The 17680-nt window shown below is 40.7% G+C and overlaps 1 protein-coding gene across 1 annotated transcript in view; it reads right to left on the bottom strand.

The window, feature by feature from the left end:
• COL6A6 (collagen type VI alpha 6 chain) overlaps window positions 1-17680 on the bottom strand; it is a 123030-nt gene that overhangs the window by 80108 nt on the left and 25242 nt on the right. Inside the window, exons 10-19 of the mRNA XM_066351823.1 lie at window positions 16949-17103; window positions 12750-12842; window positions 11464-11517; window positions 9147-9218; window positions 9033-9059; window positions 8284-8328; window positions 8138-8191; window positions 6362-6424; window positions 1921-1986; window positions 223-276 (exon numbers count right to left, since the gene is read on the bottom strand). Of these exons, the coding sequence (XP_066207920.1) occupies window positions 223-276; window positions 1921-1986; window positions 6362-6424; window positions 8138-8191; window positions 8284-8328; window positions 9033-9059; window positions 9147-9218; window positions 11464-11517; window positions 12750-12842; window positions 16949-17103 (683 nt within the window). The remainder of the gene's footprint in view (window positions 1-222; window positions 277-1920; window positions 1987-6361; window positions 6425-8137; window positions 8192-8283; window positions 8329-9032; window positions 9060-9146; window positions 9219-11463; window positions 11518-12749; window positions 12843-16948; window positions 17104-17680) is intronic.

The raw sequence follows: 17680 nt of genomic DNA, 5'->3' as shown, positions 1-17680 counted from the left end.
AGCTCACTTTCCTTGGTAATGTTCCTGCAGCCAGCACTTTCCTGCCTGAGCTTCAGGGGCTTTTCCAAATCCTTTCCTAGCTGTGTTCTCAGAGACATCCCAGGTCAGCTTCCCCCAGGTACTGAGCCAGCAGAACCATCCCTCCTCTCGCCACAATCAGCTATCTTGATCACAGTTTAGGCTACCGGAGCAGTGGGTCTCCTTGTCTAGAAAGGCTCTTACTGTCTCTCTTCTGGATCCTGGTGTTCCGGGGGGGCCTGGCCAGCCTCTTCTACCCTGTCAAATAAATAAACAGATGTCTGACAGTCATTACACAGCATCAACACATTTTTTCTTCAACCTCAGCATGTTTGCTCCAGGGAGGCGGGATGGGTACCCACCAACTGGAGAGTTATTCTCCCTTTGGAATGCAACAGTACTTCCACTGGTCATCAGTCACATCTCTATGTGGGTAATAAGGAACTACAGGACAAAATGCTAATAACATGGCTTCATCACCATTGTCAAACTTGCAATTATGGTGTAGAGCAGTGGTCATCAACCTGGTTCCTACTGCCCACTAGTGGGCATTCCAGCTTTCATGGTGGGCGGTAGCGGAGCAACCAAAGTATAAATAAAAAGATAGATTTAACTACAGTAAGTTGTTTTATAAATATTTATTCTGCCAAACTTAGCAAAAATCTGACATAAAGTACTTGGTAAGTAATTATTATTATATGCTTTAACTTGCTATAACTCTGCTTTATAAATTTTATAAAGTAAAGTTACTTCCCTACTTTATAAATCACCATTACTGTGGAACCGGTGGGCAGTTAGAAAATTTTACTACTAACAGAGATACAAAAGTGGGTGGTAGGTATAAAAAGGTTGACTACCCCTGGTGTAGAGTATTTAAATCAAAGTATCCCCACAGAGTGGCTAATTAAAGCATGACATGTGTCCAGTATAGATACTACTGGTTTGTGGAGTTTTACCTTTGGACTTCTTGTTCAGTTGGCTAACCTGTATAGATTCCACCCTAATTGGAATAAAATCTCACAATACTCACATGTCTTCCCAAGATAATGATGGAAGGAATAATTGTGAGTTAACAATGGGACTTACACATGACACTTTATCAAAATGGCAGGTACATTTCCTGAAGGTTTCTGATGTGGTATGGTTAGTCATTGAATTCCTATCAGGAACTGTCAAAAGTAGGCTTTTGGTCCTATTTTGCAGATAAGAAAACTGAGGTTTACAGGAAGTGACCCCAGGCCACAGGGATGATGAGGGACATTGTCTGAAACAGGAACCAGCCTGTCCCCAAAACAAAGTCCTCCCACCACCGTCAGACCTCTCTCCCAGGTGGAATCACCAAGAAAACTTTCTCATCAAGAAGATCCAGAAACACACATTATCCAGATAATAATTTTTTTTAAATTTTATAAAAACAAGTTAGGATAATCAAATTGTTACTTGGGAAATTTCAGAAGATGAATCCCAGGAGACTTGCCTTGAGAGTACACAAAGGCTGTATAGATTTACCAGAGCCTGTAGCGTGTGCTTGGAAGAATAGGATGCTGTTTTAGGGTATGTGTCCTCTGGATCCTGGGCAGGCCAACAACAACTCTTTGGCTAGTTCTATTAGCTAGCCCTACACTTTCAGTGAGAGTTTAGATGTTTACATTCATAAATAATAACCTCAAAGGGGATGGCTTAGTGAATCAAGTCACCCCCAATTCAGAAGAAAATGTTCCTTAGACCCTAGAGTAGTAGATAAGGAGTAAAAGAGCCTTTTGCTCCAAAATATAATTTTTATATGAAGTATATTCCCTCTATTTCAAATTGTTTATATGTAGTTCATATTCGACCACTAAGAACTCAAGTCTCGCAGTTGTGGCATTATTACAGGTTAATTTTCAAGTGCCCCATAATTACCTGTCTTCCACGTTCTCCTTTCGAGCCCTTGGATCCTTCTATGTTGTTATCAAGTCCAGGAACTCCCTAAAAATTAGGGGGGAAAAAGAAAAATTAGTAGATTTTGAACATTACTCCTTAAAAATGTAACTTGTGTATAACATATTTAGCTGCTACCAAAAAGTAGACGGGAGAAGCCCAACCCAATTGAAAGTAGAAGAAATAGGTTAAGATTGTTTATGGCTTACAAGTGTGTTCTTTCTGTGCTTTGTATTATCAGAAGGGAGTGGAAACCCAAGGGGTGGGGGGTGGGGGTGGGGGGTGGGGGTGGGAATCTAGAGCTCACCACAGAAGGCATAGGCAAGGGAAAAAAGGGTGAGATGACTTGTGCTCATGACAACTCTTATCCTGGGTCTGGAGTTACCCCTTCTTGATACTGCTATCCTTTCTTGACTTTTGTTCTTTTTTCTTGGGGGGCCTAGGCAAATTTATCCTTGAGGGCTGGTAGACTTTACTTTCCCTGATCGCTGGGGGAAGGCAGATGCTCGTAATAAGCTCTACCCCAAGTAAGTGCACTGCACAGTGCTGAGGACTGCCTCTGCCACCCACTCACCCCTCCTCTGCTTGGACGCTGGCTGCTTTCTTCCTGCATGTGCTTCACCCCTGCTTTTCTGGTTTTCAGAAAATCCTGGAGTTTTTCCCAAAATTCATATAAACGTTCCAGCAGAAACTCATTGAAAACAGGCACACATTGCGGGATGTCACCCTACGCAGGCCAAACTGAAAGTTTTCTACCTTGGGTAGCTGAGACCACCCACAGAGCGGTGTCACCATGATGCTGGGACAATCGATGGAGCTAGTCACTTCAGTCAATGCTCCAATAAATGGAGAGGGGACGACGATTATCCAGTCCTGCTGAGTGCCGGCTGCCAGGCTGTTTGGCTGACAGCAGCCCAGATTACGTTCATCAATCAATAAGTAATTTGTGATCACCCACAGGGACATGTCATTGTCCCAGATACTTAGTAAGCTTTTTAAACAAGTAGTTTCTAGACTATAGAGCACATAGGCCAACAGAGTGAAAAAGGTGGGTTTAGCATTTGTAACTGGTGTTATTAAAACTTAAATGAAAAATTATTTCTCTCCAACATAGCAAAGCCAAAGATTATTTTTAACATTTTTTTGTTTTTTTCTCAAGTTTAAATATTTCTCTGTTAAGTTCTCCAAGCAGGGTATACCTAAAGTACAATATTAGAGAATTATATTTTGGCCAGAAAAGTGTGTAAGGAAAAGGAAGGTAATATAAAATCCAGAATTTAATTCCTCTGGGTGTACAAACTTCTTATTGTGGTCTAACTCTGAACTATAATATTTAATCAAAGAGAAGACATAAAAAAAATCATATTCCAGCACACTCTACTGGCTAAAACATCCTAATTCGTATGTGGGTCAATTGTTTGGTTAGTCTGAAAGGGATCTGGTTGAGCCTTTCAAATTCTATGAAACCGGACAAAATTTATCATTAAACATGGGCTTCTAATAACGATATGTTTTAAAATGATGAACTCTATAACAGATAAATGACCTAACTCAGTTTCCTCCCAAGTTACATGAGACTTAAAAAAAAAAATTTAGGTCAAAATGGGAAATTTCAGCCAAACTAGCTTTCATGTGACTGGACATTCTCTCTGAAACAGGACAGATTTTTTCAGAAATTTGGGTAATTTGCATATCTCTCTATTAATAATCTGATCGTGTGTGTGCTATTTATTCTATCAATCTTATTTTAAAATACATTTTCTTAAATTTCTCTTGCAATAGTAACTCACACAAAGCACTGAGTTGTCTTTGACTTGAGATGTATACAGTGTTCCCAAGTAGCTGGGAATCACGCACTGAAAAAGCATCTAAAGTTAGTATAGTGAAAAACAGCACAGCACAGAAAAGCTCTAGAGGGTTGAATTTTCAGCCATTTTGGAGTCACAGAACATTTCTTTTTAAATAAAAACCCTTTTATGTTAATTCAGATTCTTCAAAGGTGTTACAGAATCATACAGACAATTTAGCAGATAATTAGGGGGAACTCTGTGAGTGGCAATTTTATAGCAATAGCCCAAGTGAATTTTTGGCCATAATATACCGATGACTGAAATGTCTTTGTATTTGAACTACCATTTCTTAATTATTTGTATGTGTAGATAGTTTTTAATTAGATTAAAAGTTGTTTGAAAACTCTCAGGTCCCCAGACTATTGTCAGGAGATGTCACTTAGTAAATAATGTTGTCTTCAAATGCAAATTCCTCTGCTTTGTAGAATTATCTTTAATGCATACCTAACACTTATAAGTATTTGTCAATATATAATGCACCAAATTCTTTCTCTGATCAGCCCATGTGTACTGGAGGAGGAGCTATTAAAGACAAAGTCCTGTGGAATTCCCAGCTGCCCCGCATCCTTATCCGCATTCAGCATTGTCAGTCTTTATAAATTTTAGTCATTCTTCTGTGACATCTTGCTGGTGGGAGTGTAAATTAGCACAAAAATTTCTGTGAAGTCTTTGGCTGTAAAAACTTGAGCTGAGTACAGGCATTTAGATTATCACTCAGACATTCTACTCCTGAAGTACAGACCCAATAGAAATCTGTAAAAACCTGCACCCAAAGACATGTTTAAGAACGTTCATAGAAGTGCTGTTTTTAATAGTAAAAAACAGCAACAACTTAAATATCTGTCAACAGGAGAACAGATAAATAAATCATGGGATAGTCACACAGTGGAATACTATATAGCAGTGGTCCCCAACCCCGGGGCTGCGGACAACACCGGTCCGTGGGCCATTTAGTACCAGTCCACAGAGAACGAATAAATAACTTACATTATTTCTGTTTTATTTATATTTAAGTCTGAATGATGTTTTATTTTTAAAAAATGACCAGACTCCCTGTTACATCCATCTAAGCGTCCATCCATCTTGACGCTTGTCTCGGTCACGTGATACATTTATCCATCCCACACTAAAGGCCGATCCCGTGAAAATATTTTCTGACATTAAACCGGTCCATGGCCCAAAAAAGGTTGGGGACCACTGCTATACCGTAATGATATAAAATTAACTATTGTTATCCACAACCACATAAATGAATCTCACAAGCAAAAACTTGAGCAAAAGAAGCCAGAAACAGAGTATATCATAAATGATTCACTTACACAGAGCTCAAGAATGAATAAAACGAATTCATGACTCTAGGATAGTGATGAACTTAGCAAGGGCTGGTAGTAGTTGGAGTGGACATAAGAGGCATTTCTCAGATGCTGTGTTGTTGTTTAGTGTTCTATTTCTTTACCAGGGTGGTAAGTACACAGGTGTATTTACATTCATTAAGCTATACATTTATAATCTGTGTACTTTTCTGATGTATTTTATAGTTCAGTAAGTTCTAGAGATCTAATGCACAACACAGTGATCATAGACAAAGATACTTATTGTATATTATATAATTCGAAGTTACTAAAAGCCTAGAGAGTAAATGTTCTCACCACACGCACCCACAAAAATGATAATTGTGTGCCATGAGAGAGGAGTTAACTAATGCACTGGTGGTAATCACATTGCAATAGAGGGTAAGGCAAAAGAAGGTTTACAGGTGTGTGTGAAACACAGAGTTGACTCTTTTATTTTTATTTATTAATTATTGTTTATTTCCTATGTGAACGCTATAAACCTACCTTGCCCCACCTTGTATATAAATGTTATCAAATCAACAATTTGTACACTTCAAACTTACGTTATATGTCAATTATGTCACAATAAAAATTTTTAATAAACATTTAAGAACAAACCTAAATCCTAATTCATGAAGGTTTTGGAGACTTCCTTACATGTGAGCATGGTGGAGAAAGGCCTACAGTACAGATGTCCCATCTGAGCTGGGCTATTCCCTCTGTTGGTGTGGGTCATGTCTCTTTGGCTGTGGGGGTTGCTTGCTTAATTGGGTTGTGTCCCTGTAAAAGCAGGCACTTTTGTGTCCTAGGTGTGGCCTAACATCATCTCAGCTGGCTTAGATTTAAGACATGAAACTAAAGTGCTCAATGGAGAAAGACTCTTAGAAAATAGAACAGATGTGGCTTTGTTTCTTCTCTTCTGTCCTTCCTGAGGTAGCCAGAGGAAGACTGGAGTCCCTTCACAGCTCTGAAGCACGAGGACAATTCTGAATGTGTACTCTCAAAAATATATGTGCACAAGACGTGCAGGGGCTGTTCACTGTCCACACTCATTCCGTATATGACGAGGACCTCACAGAATGAACTTGTCTTTTAAATTCTACAATCATGCCTGTGACGATCTGAGCTCAGGATTGGTACATAGCACCTCAAGGTAGAGACGCCTCTCGGATTCAAAGCCCTTATGCCGGGAACCACGCCCTGACGTTAGTTTACCGCCCACGCGGCCCCAGCACTTACAGGCTCTCCTCGCAGGCCCTTTGCTCCATGGTCACCAGGATTCCCTTTCTTTCCTGGGTTCCCCTAAAGTTAATAAAAATCAGAAGGACAAGAATTTTTAATAACATTAATAAAAACAAAGAGCTCATCTTCTCCCTGATTTAAATAATTAAATATTTTCCCCCAAAGTTATTATTTTTTAGATTTTATTTATTGATTTCTTTAGAGCGAGTGGAGGGGGTGGGGGGAGAAATGTCAAGCACCAACTCATAGCAGTAGCTTCCTGTGTGTGCCTTAACTGGATAAGCCCAGGGATTCAAACCGGGACCTCAGCATTCCAGGTTAACGTTTTATCCACTGCACCACCACAGGTCAGCTGCCCAAAGTTACTTTTAAACTAGAGAGAACAACAACTAAAAACTAGTTCCAGGCATCATATGAATAATTTAAGAGTGACCTCAATTCTTTGCCACAGTGGTGAACTCTGCTCTAGATACATTCATCATCTTGTTTAGTTTTTCCAACTACTTTATAAACTGGGTATTGTTTATCTTCCTTTTAATGAGGCAGCTGAGATTGAGAGAGAGCATCCATTTTCCCCAAGGTGGTTGCCTCAGCTAGAAAGTGGGATTCTGATTCGGTGTTCACACTCTAAAGACAGATGAAGTGCCCTGGCCGGTTGGCTCAGTGGTAGAGCATCGGCCTGGTGTGCAGAGTCCCAGGTTCGATTCCCGGCCAGGGCACACAGGAGAGGCGCCCATCTGCTTCTCCACCCCTCCCCCTCTCCTTCTCTGTCTCTCTCTTCCCTTCCCGCAGCCAGGGCTCCAATGAAGCAAAGTTTGCCCGGGCCCTGAGGATGGCTCTATGGCCTCTGCCTCAGGCACTAGAATGGCTCTGGTTGAACAGAGTGACGCCTCGGATGGGCAGGGCATCGCCCCCTGGTGGGCATGCCAGGTGGATCCCAGTTGGGCACATGTGGGAGTCTGTCTGACTGCCTCCCTGTTTCCAACTTCAGAAAAAAAAAAAAAAAGAAAAAAGAAAAAAAAAAAGACAGATGAAGTAGATGAGATGACAGAAATGTGGCTGCTGTTGGGATTTGTTCTAGAAGGGAATGATGAGTGGCATGCGCCTTCAGCGTGCTGACCTGTACCACTGGCTTTGTCACACCCTGCTACCTACCGTTCCTAATGCGGTAGCTGCTTTTCATCAATGCCCACAGTTCTTCACTCCTCTCTGAATCCCTGCTCTTTGCCATGTAACTCTGCAGTGTCTTCCAACTGTGTGCGTGCGTGCGTGCGTGCGCGCGCATGCGCCAGTGGGTGGGGAGTAAGATTCCCTACCCCTGAATTTGGCTGTTACTTGGTTTGGCCAACAGAAGGAAATAAAACATCTTTGTAAGAGTTCCAAGCCTAGGTTTCACAGGATCTTGACGGAACCTTATGTGTTCCTACTTCCTCTCTTGTGCTTCGGCCATGGCCATGAAAAGGTCATGCTCAACAGGGACAGGTAACTCTCTAGTCCCAGGAGCAGGATAAGAGATTTGTGGAACAAAGTCCCCAGTCAACCTGCAGACACATGAGCCAAAGTTAACCACGCTCAACTTATATCAGTTGAACCTCTCAGACACATAAGAAGTAAAAGGTTATTGTTGCATGTGATTGAGGTTTTGTGATTGCTTGTTGCAAAGCAGGTTTGTGGCACCAACTGACTGATACACCTAGGGGGCTCTCTATTCTGTTAATCACATCTTTAATTCCTAGTACAGGTTTCGTTAGTGTCTATTTATTGAATCCCTACCTGGGATCCTTCATCACCCTTTTCTCCTTTTCCTCCAGGAAGCCCATTGGCACCCTAAAAAATAGAGAAGACTAAATTCAAATTCCCATTTTCTTAATGACAAAATAGCTCAGAATGGTCTTTATGTCACAAAGAGAAATCTCTACCTGTACACCATTTAATCCATGAATTCCGTTTTCCCCACCTTCTCCCTAGAAAGACAGATGTGATCAGAATAGAGTGCATTACATTTATGTGGAAAGAAGTCAGACACCAAACAAAAAGTCTAATTTTGTGTTCTATATACAGCCTCTTTGTTAGGCAGGCCTTGGGTAATATCAAAGATTACTTAGTAATAGAAACTGTCAACAAATAATATACATTGCTTGTAATAAAAGACAGGAATAAATGAAATTAAACCATTGACAATAAAAAAGGAAGGTCAGTGTGGAGGACCTGGGTTCAATTCCCGGTCAGGGCACACAGGAGAAGCGCCCATTTGCTTCTCCACCCCTCCGCCGTGCCTTCCTCTCTGTCGCTCTCTTCCCCTCCCACAGCCAAGGCTCCATTGGAGCAAAGATGGCCCGGGCGCTGGGGATGGCTCTGTGGCCTCTGCCCCAGGCGCTAGAGTGGCTCTGGTCACAACATGGCGACGCCCAGGATGGGCAGAGCATCGCCCCCTGGTGGGCAGAGCGTCGCCCCCTGGTGGGCGTGCCAGGTGGATCCCGGTCGGGCGCATGCGGGAGTCTGTCTGACTGTCTCTCCCCGTTTCCAGCTTCAGAAAAATGCAAAAAAAAAAAAAAAAAAGGAAGGTCAACAAAAACTTCATTCATACCATCTATTGGTCAATTCTCTAAAAAATAAATTATCTCTAGATAGCAGATGAGGAGATAAATGAATATGTGTGGTACCATACCTCCTGTCCATTTAGTCCCCTGGTTCCCTGAAAGTAGAAAGGAATAGTAGTGGTTAGTATAAGAAAATTGAATTAATGTTGGGAAGACCTCACAATGTCTTGTGTGACTCCTACCTTAGGACCTTTGGCGCCATAGCATCCCTTAGTACCTGGCTCTCCCCGTGGTCCAGTGGCTCCTCTTTCTCCCTGAAAAGAACAGAGACCCAGGTGAACTTTTTCTATTGTAATCTGGAATCTACCTTGAAAATTTGACAAGTTTTGTATCAGAAAAAAAATGTGTGATTGCTCATGGTTTACAATAAAGAATTCATATTTATAAAAAGTAAAAACAGAAGTAAATCAGAGCTGTTCTGCTGACTGCTTTGCTTCAGGTCCAACGTGGACCCTGCCATGGGTGGAATAGTATCTAAATAAAACAGGCATACAAACAACTGGCAACGAAGATGTATAAATATTCTTAAGAGTTCAGGAGGTATTCCAGCAACAGATAACAAAAAATTGGTGAAGACATCAGAGAAGAATCTCTGGGTGTGATCTAAGCAAGAGTCATGATTTCCAGACCAAAATCCATCATTCTTCTCTATTTTCCTTAAATAAATACTGTTCCTGTAGTCCTTGTCATTGTGACTCCACAAGTCTGTACATCTTATGAGCTGGAAACAAAGATGTTATCCTCAGCTTCTCTCTCACCAAGTGGCCAATTAATTATGTTCATTCTACTCCCATTCATACTGCCCTAAACTATTCATACTGTCTTACACCTACTACTGTATAATTTCTACCAGTAATCTCTACCTTATCATCATCCATAATACCACCTGGGCATGCTTTCTCAACATATAACCCTCATTTTTACTTCTATGCATAACATCATTCAATGATTGCTCACCAACTGGAAGACACCATTCAAATTATCCAAAGGGTATACAAGACTCTCTATAATCTAGATCTTACTTGACATATAATCTCCTCTCACTATGTCCTGGGCTCTGGCAATGTTGACCATGTGCCATTCTACAAACACACAATTCTCTGCCCTCGAACACACTGTTCTCTCTGTAGTAAAATGTTCTTCCTCAGAAACTTTGCCTGGAGAAATTTCTATTTGTTCTTCAGTGCCTGTCAAAGCATTACCACTTATTTGTAACTTTCTCCTTCTAAGCCCTAACTGCCACCAAGGTTGTTATTTGAGGTTGTTAGGTTTTTGTTCTCCTACACCCTGTCACACTGCATCTCACTGTATCTCTAGTATAATCCTTGTGTATAACAACTGGAACCATGGTTGTCTCATCTGCCTTTTCACTAGTCTGAAAGTTACCCGAGATAGAAACCATACTTATCTTTTATTTTTTTATTTCTAGGCCTAGCACTGTACCTGGCAAATGGCAATATGCTTTTATATATATGTTAAATAAATAAATTTTGAATGAGGACTTTGATAAATAATGGGGTAAATGGTAAGATCCTTAATATATAATTGTTAAATGGATGGATGGATGAAAGGATGGATGGATGGAGGCTTGGATGGAGGATGGATGGGTAGATAGATGGATGGAGGCATGGATAGATGGATGGATGGATGGATGGATGCATGCATGCATGCATGCATGGAGGGATGGAGGGATGGAGGGATGGAGGCATGGATAGATGAATGGACAGAGGCATGGCTGGCTGGCTAGAAGCATGGATGGAGGCATGGATGGATGGAGGCATGGAGGGACGGAGGGATGGAGGCATGGAAGGATGGAGGCATGGAGGGACGGAGGAATAGAGGCATGGAAGGATGGAGGCATGGAGGCATGGGTGGATGGATGGATGGATGGATTAATGGATGGATTAATGGATGGATGGTTGGAGGCATGGCTGGCTGGCTGGTTGGCTGGCTAGAGGTATAGATGAATGGAAGTATAGATGGATGGAGGTATAGATGGAAGGAGGCATGGATGCTGGATGGAGGCATGGATGGATAGATGCATAGATGGATGGATGCATGAATGCATGGATGCATAGATGCATGGATGGATGCATGCATGCATGGTTGCATAGGAGGGGGGAAGAGAGAAAAAGAATGGAGGAGAGTTGCAAGAAATACTGAGATCCTTGATAAACAATGTGCTGAGTTGGTTTACCTGTGCAAAACAGATCAGGAAGGGGGAAATGGCAGTGGTTTGACTCCCCTGGTGAGGAAGATAACTGTGGCATTGACTTCCCTGTGCAATGTTGGTGGATGTGAGAAAGGAGACAGTAGGTTAATAGACCACTAATGGTCACCAGAAGCAAAACCTGATGAGGATTAGGAATGACCTCTGATTTTGCACACAAATCCTTAGACTCTGACTTTTCTCATGTCTCTCTGAATTGACACAAATGACTTTATATTGTAGAAATGTCCTTAAGAATAAATGAGGCTAAAAAAGAAACCATGACTTACAGCAGTGCCCTCCTCTCCCAGGTAGCCTCCGCTGCCTTTAAGACCTGGGGGTCCCTGGACATAAAAAAAGGAAGAGTACGTTACACTCCACAGAGCAAAACCCAGAGGCAATCAAGCAAAATTCTTCAACTTTACAGTTTTACTTCAGTAAAGTAATAGTTTGAAAAAATTAGTTTTCTGCCACAACCTAGTCTACATTTATAAACATAAATATAAATGGAATTCTGAGACAAGTATCCAGATAACTCAAGGGTATGTGGGTGTGTGAATTATAATATAACCCATAAGTCTCTCTGGGGTTATGTATAGTGCTGGAGTTTTGTCCAGACAGATGCTCAAATGAACACAGTTCTATTTGCCCTTGACAGACTAGAATCATCCTCTTTTCATTATAAAAACCTCCATTAGGATTTATGCTACATATAAAAAATAGACTACCCACATTTCTTTCCATTCCTTTTGAACCCTATTATTAAAAGAAAACTCTAGCATTCCTTTTACATGAAATGGAAGCAATCAGGAAATAATTAGTCCAAAATCTTTCTTCAGAGACACAACCATGGTGATTTCAGAGTTATAGCACTATCTATAAATTATTCAAAAGTCAAACACACATGTAAACAACAGAATTGAAATCATTATTAAACATATCCATAGTAAGTTTGTACATAGTTGAACGTTTCCTGAACCCCCAAATCATAGTTTTAAAGAAGGGTACATAAATTTCTTTTGGTTAGGAAATATCTAAATCTGTTATTGGTTACTCTTTTCATAATTGGCCTGTTTTTGTCTATATGCCTGTGGTAACATTTTGGTGTGGCTAAAGCTGAATGAAACATCTGAACATCTTTTGCTGATAGGGTGATCTGATCTAGCTTGATTTTAGCAGACTATACAAAAATTCCCTACCTGATTGAAATGAATCTGCAGTCATTAAAAATGGAAATTAAAATGACAAAGATATTCAGGATGTTTTCATTATTCAACATGAGCGATGACAATTGATTTTTCTGCATCACTGTCATCAATGTCAGAACATTGGATAATCAAGGATCTTGGCAGTTGTTTCTCCTGAGACTCGTACAAAAAGTTTTTAGAAAGACTCCAATTTAGAATGCCAAGGAAAAGCCATGACTATCTAGTTTGACATAAAAAAAGAAGTATAATAATAGGTTACCTCAGAGTCTCTACCTGGAAGTTAAAATCACCCCTTATTTCTACCTAAAACCCATGTCCAAAAGACATTACTACATACAAAGAAAGGGAGCCATAAATCTTAAAATTACCTTATTCCCAGGTGGTCCTGGATCACCCATTGTGCCATCTTCTCCAATACACTTGCAGAATAAACAGCAGCACGTCCTTTCAGCAACATTGACCTTGTAGGAAGGTAGGAAATACGTCACATTTGGTGACATTGCTTTCCATCACACATATAAGCTCACCAATTTCAGAAGCCTGTTCACCACTAAAGTGACTGCGCTCTAGAGAGAATGTATGAGACATTCTTTTTTTTTTTTTTTTAAATATTCCCTAATTTTTTATTTATTTATTTATTTTTACAGAGACAGAGAGAGAGTCAGAGAGAGGGATAAATAGGGACAGACAGACAGGAATGGAGAGAGATGAGAAGCATCAATTATTAGTTTTTCATTGCGACACCTTAGTTATTCATTGACTGCTTTCTCATATGTGCCTTGACCATGGGGCTGCAGCAGACTGAGTGACCCCTTGCTCGAGCCAGTGACCTTGGGCTCAAACCAGATGAGCCCACGCTCAAGCTGGCAACCTCAGGGTCTCGAACCTGGGTCTTCCACATCCCAGTCCGACACTCTATCCACTGCGCCACCGCCTAGTCAGGCGAGACATTTCTTAATGTCCATCTTTTCTTCTGTGACCAGCTTTCTCTACCACTTGAGGAATTCAGAATCAACTCAAAGATGGCTTAGTGTTCTCAAAATGGTATCAGTTTAGACATGACCAACTCATTATATACTAACGTATGTGATTTCCGGTTCCTACTCCAGTCCCAGCATTGAGCATGGTGTTTGATCACACTATATATGTATAATTCTGCCCCCAATATTTTGTTCAAGAAAATGAATGCATGCTATTTTGTTTCCTGTCTTGTGAATTCTTTGTATCCTAGATGATTTAGATCTCACAGTGTTTGGAACTGAGTCCACTGATAAATGCTTCCAGAACAGTTTGGGGGTGACAGGGTTCAAAAACACCAGTTGCATGTTCATCGTTTCAGAAGCACTTGCTATAAAGGATGGGGGCATGAGGAGAATATTCCTTTATCCACGGTGGTCAAAAAATCATATTCTAATCATATTCTATTCTGTTATTTAAAATGTGAACTTCATCCTGGACCTACTTAATCATCCCCTGAATAACAGATATGTTCTATTTCAGTTTTACAATTAACTTCCAAAATTTATTTTTGGAAAAATTCTGTCTATAGCAAATATCATGATTTGCCTTATTGAGGTAGAATCAATCTTTATATTGAGAATTTTCCATAAAAATTCTAGTGTGATAAAAATTAAATCTTTTGCTATTACTATTTAGCAATTTCCCTTCTTTGTCTCTTTTTATATACAGTTCCTTTTCTGATACTAGAAAGTCCTTTTCCTCCTGAAAATTGCAGAAAAATCAATAACACTTGAAACATGTGAAACCAAATAACAACAACAAAATAGATTCTTGTTTTCTATTAGATATTTTTCTTTGGATCACCTAAATCCTACAATATCAAATCTCCTAATAACATTAAAATTAATCTATGTCAAAATTAAGTTTTTCTTGTTGCATTTATGTAATATTTAAAACCTGAAAGGTGCCCTGGTCAGATAGCTTGGCTGATTAGAGCATTGTCCCGAAGTGCAGAGGTTGCCAGTTCGATCCCCAGTCGGGGCACATACAGGAGCAAACTCAATGATCCTGTCTTTCTCCCTTCCTCTCTTGCTAAAATCAATAAACAAGTTAAAAAAAAAAAAACTGAAAGGTTTGCCTTGAGGAATAACTTCCTCCCTCTATGAATTACCACTACAGATTTCAAAGAGTAGTAGACAGATAAAATACATTTAAGAAATGGACACTGTCTTCCCATGGACAAAGAAATTCCCACATAATATTCATATTCTTTTTTTCTTTAGTTTTGACAGACAGAAAGTCAGAGAGAGGGACAGATAGGGACAGACAGACAGGAAGGGAGTGAGATGAGAAGCATCAATTCATTGAGGCGTCTTAGTTGTTCATCGATTGCTTTCTCATATGTGTCTTGACCAGGAGGCTATAACAGACCGAATGATTCCTTGCTCAATCTAGCAATCTTAGGCTCAAACCAGCAACCTTGGGCTTCAAGCCAGCGACCTCTGGGCTTAAGCCAGGGAACATGGGGTCATGTCTATGATCCCACGCTCAAGCCAGTGATCACGCACTCAAGCTGGTGAGCCTGAGCTCAGGCCGGATGAGCCTACATTCTAGCCAGAATTTCTTAAGGTTTTAAACCTGGGTGCTCTGTGTCCCAGTCCGATGCTCTATCCACTGTCCCACCGCCTGGTCAGGCTCCATATTCTTTAAGCAATTATTTTATATAATTACTATACTGAACAAATTGTGTTTAAGCATTTTTTATATACAAATTCTACAGGTATAACATAGCAGGAGCTCTCACTTTATTGGAAAATGTCCCAATATGCTGAGTAGAGGTTTTAGAAATGATAAAGCAAATGACAAATTATTAGCCACTTAATAATGTGAAAGTAGAGCTACGTAACTTGGTAACACTTAACCACTGTAGTAGGAATTCTTGTACGTTTCTGAAAGAAATATGATTGAGCCTGACCAGGCAGTGGTACAGTAGATAGAGTATCAACCTGGGATGCTGAGAACCCAGCTTTGAAACCCCAAAGTTGCCAGCTTGAGCACAGGTTCATCTGGCTTGAGTGTGGGCTTGCCAGCTTGAGTGCAGGATCACCAGCTTGAGGGTGGAATCATAGACGTAACCCCATGGTCACTGGCTTGAGCCCAAAGGTTGCTGGTGTGAAGTCCAAGGTCACTGGCTTGAGCAAGAGGTCAGTGGCTCAGCTGGAGCACCCCGGTCAAGGTATGTATGAGAAAGCAATCAATGAACAACTAAAGTGCCGCTACCACGAGTTGATGCTTTTTATCTATCTCCCTTCCTGTCTGTCAGCCCTGTCTGTCCCTCTCTCATGCTCTCTTGGTAAATAAATAAATAAATAAATAAATAAATAAATAAATATACTTAGTAAAAAGAAATATTGAGATGCATCTCATGTAGACATTAAGTTCTAAAAATAGATCATAAGACAAAAGTCTCAGTCAAGACAGCTTTCAAAAATCTTTTGACCACTCATAAAGTACAACATAGGAATCACCACATCACTAGTTTCTTGTCAACATCGAAGTAGGTTGCTCTTTCTCCAGTGAAACCCTAACTGTTATTGGCTTTCATCTACAGGCCACGTTGCAGCAAACTACAGATCTTAGACACTAGAATCACACTCAGTGGGGTGAGCTGTGACACTTAGGATCCACAGGGATGTAAAAACTGGCTGGCTGAGGGAGCAGCTGATTGGCTCTCAAATCTCAGATTCTCTTTGGCACTTAGGCTCCTAAGTTCACAGACTTGAGCAGGACTGTAGGTGCTATTTAGTTTCTTCTTCCTTCTTTTTCTGCCAGGTCTGTAAACTAAACAAGCTTTGATATACCTTCACTATATTATCCTCCCTCCCTCCCTCCCTCCCTCCCTCCCTCCCTCCTCCCTCCCTCCTTTTCCTTCCTTCCCTCCCTCCCTCCCTCCCTCCCTTCCTTTCCTTCCTTCCTTCCTTCCCTCTCTCCCTCCCTTTCTCCCTCCCTCCTTCCTTTCTTTCTCTTTCTTTCTTTCTTTCTTTTTCTTTCTTTCTTTCTCTTTCTCTTTCTCTCTTTCTTTCTCTTTCTCTTCCTTTATTTTTCTCCCTTCCATTCTGTTCCATTCTCTTTCTTTCCCTTCCCTTCCCTTTTTTCTTTTTCTTTTTTTAAGTGAGAGGAGGAAAGATAATGAGACAGACTCTCTCATGCTCCCCAACTGGGATCCACCTGGCACCTCCCATCTGGGGCCTATGCTCAGACCAACCGAGCTATCCTCAGCACCTAGGACTAATGCTCAAACCAATCAAGCAACTGGCTGGGAGAGGGAAAGAAGTTGAGAAGGGGAAGAGAAGCAGATGTTCTCTTTTCTTGTGTGCCCTGACCAGGGATTGAACCTGGGATGTCTGCATGCCAAGCTGATGCTCTATCCTCTGAGCCAACTGGCCAGGGCATTTAATATATTACATTTCTTTCAAAACACCCTCACTAGTTCAGAAAAATCTTCACTCCCAAGATGACAAAGTTAGTTCAAATTCATAAGCATAAATACTAAACCTATACACAAAACAAATAGAAAATTTAAACTCACCTGCCTTTTCTAACTTACCAGCTGCTTTGATAGTTGGCTCCCAAGATTCCTCATTCCAATAGTGAACTGGGTCCTGTACTCAAATCCTTTCCCCAATTCAATGTAGAGAAGATCAGCCAGGTCAGTATCATTTGTGGCTCCATCCAGAGCAATGGTTATGAGGGCATTCAGGCCTAGCCAACACAGTGGACAATGCTCCAGGTGAGGTGGGTTTGGTTATTTTAATCTTTTTGCACATGGGTATCTACACTATTATTCTAGAAAAACAGTTGCAAGAGGAACACTCATTTTATTGTCCACTTCTCCTAACCACACCATGTAAAACTGACAAGTAACAAGACTAATCAGAGAACAAAAGGAATTACACTTATTCAGAACTAATGAAATTGGAGAGGGGAAATTATAACAGTGGTATAGTGAGTTTAAAATCCACAGAGCATGCTAAAGTACAGAGGAATTTCTGTGTCAAGAAAGTAAGTGTTCTAAACTTTGCCACTCAAAGGGAGGTCCTTGGAGCAGCAGGGCTGACATCACCTTGGAGCTCACCAGAAATACAGATTCTCGGGCCCCATCCCACTTCTATGGAGTCAGAATCTGCATTTTAACAAAATCCCCAGATGATTTGCATGCACATTACAGTTTCAGAAGTACAGATCATAAAGACCTCATAAGGAATCGATAATCTACTTGGGGTTATAGGTAGCAAAGAACAGTAAAAGACCTCTTGTCAGGCAATTAGAAACATATGAT

The sequence above is a fragment of the Saccopteryx leptura genome, chromosome 10, assembly GCF_036850995.1.
Source record: "Saccopteryx leptura isolate mSacLep1 chromosome 10, mSacLep1_pri_phased_curated, whole genome shotgun sequence".
Classification (NCBI taxonomy): domain Eukaryota; kingdom Metazoa; phylum Chordata; class Mammalia; order Chiroptera; family Emballonuridae; genus Saccopteryx; species Saccopteryx leptura.
Note: the sequence above shows the minus strand (reverse complement) of the source record. Positions and strands in the feature narration are given on the sequence as shown.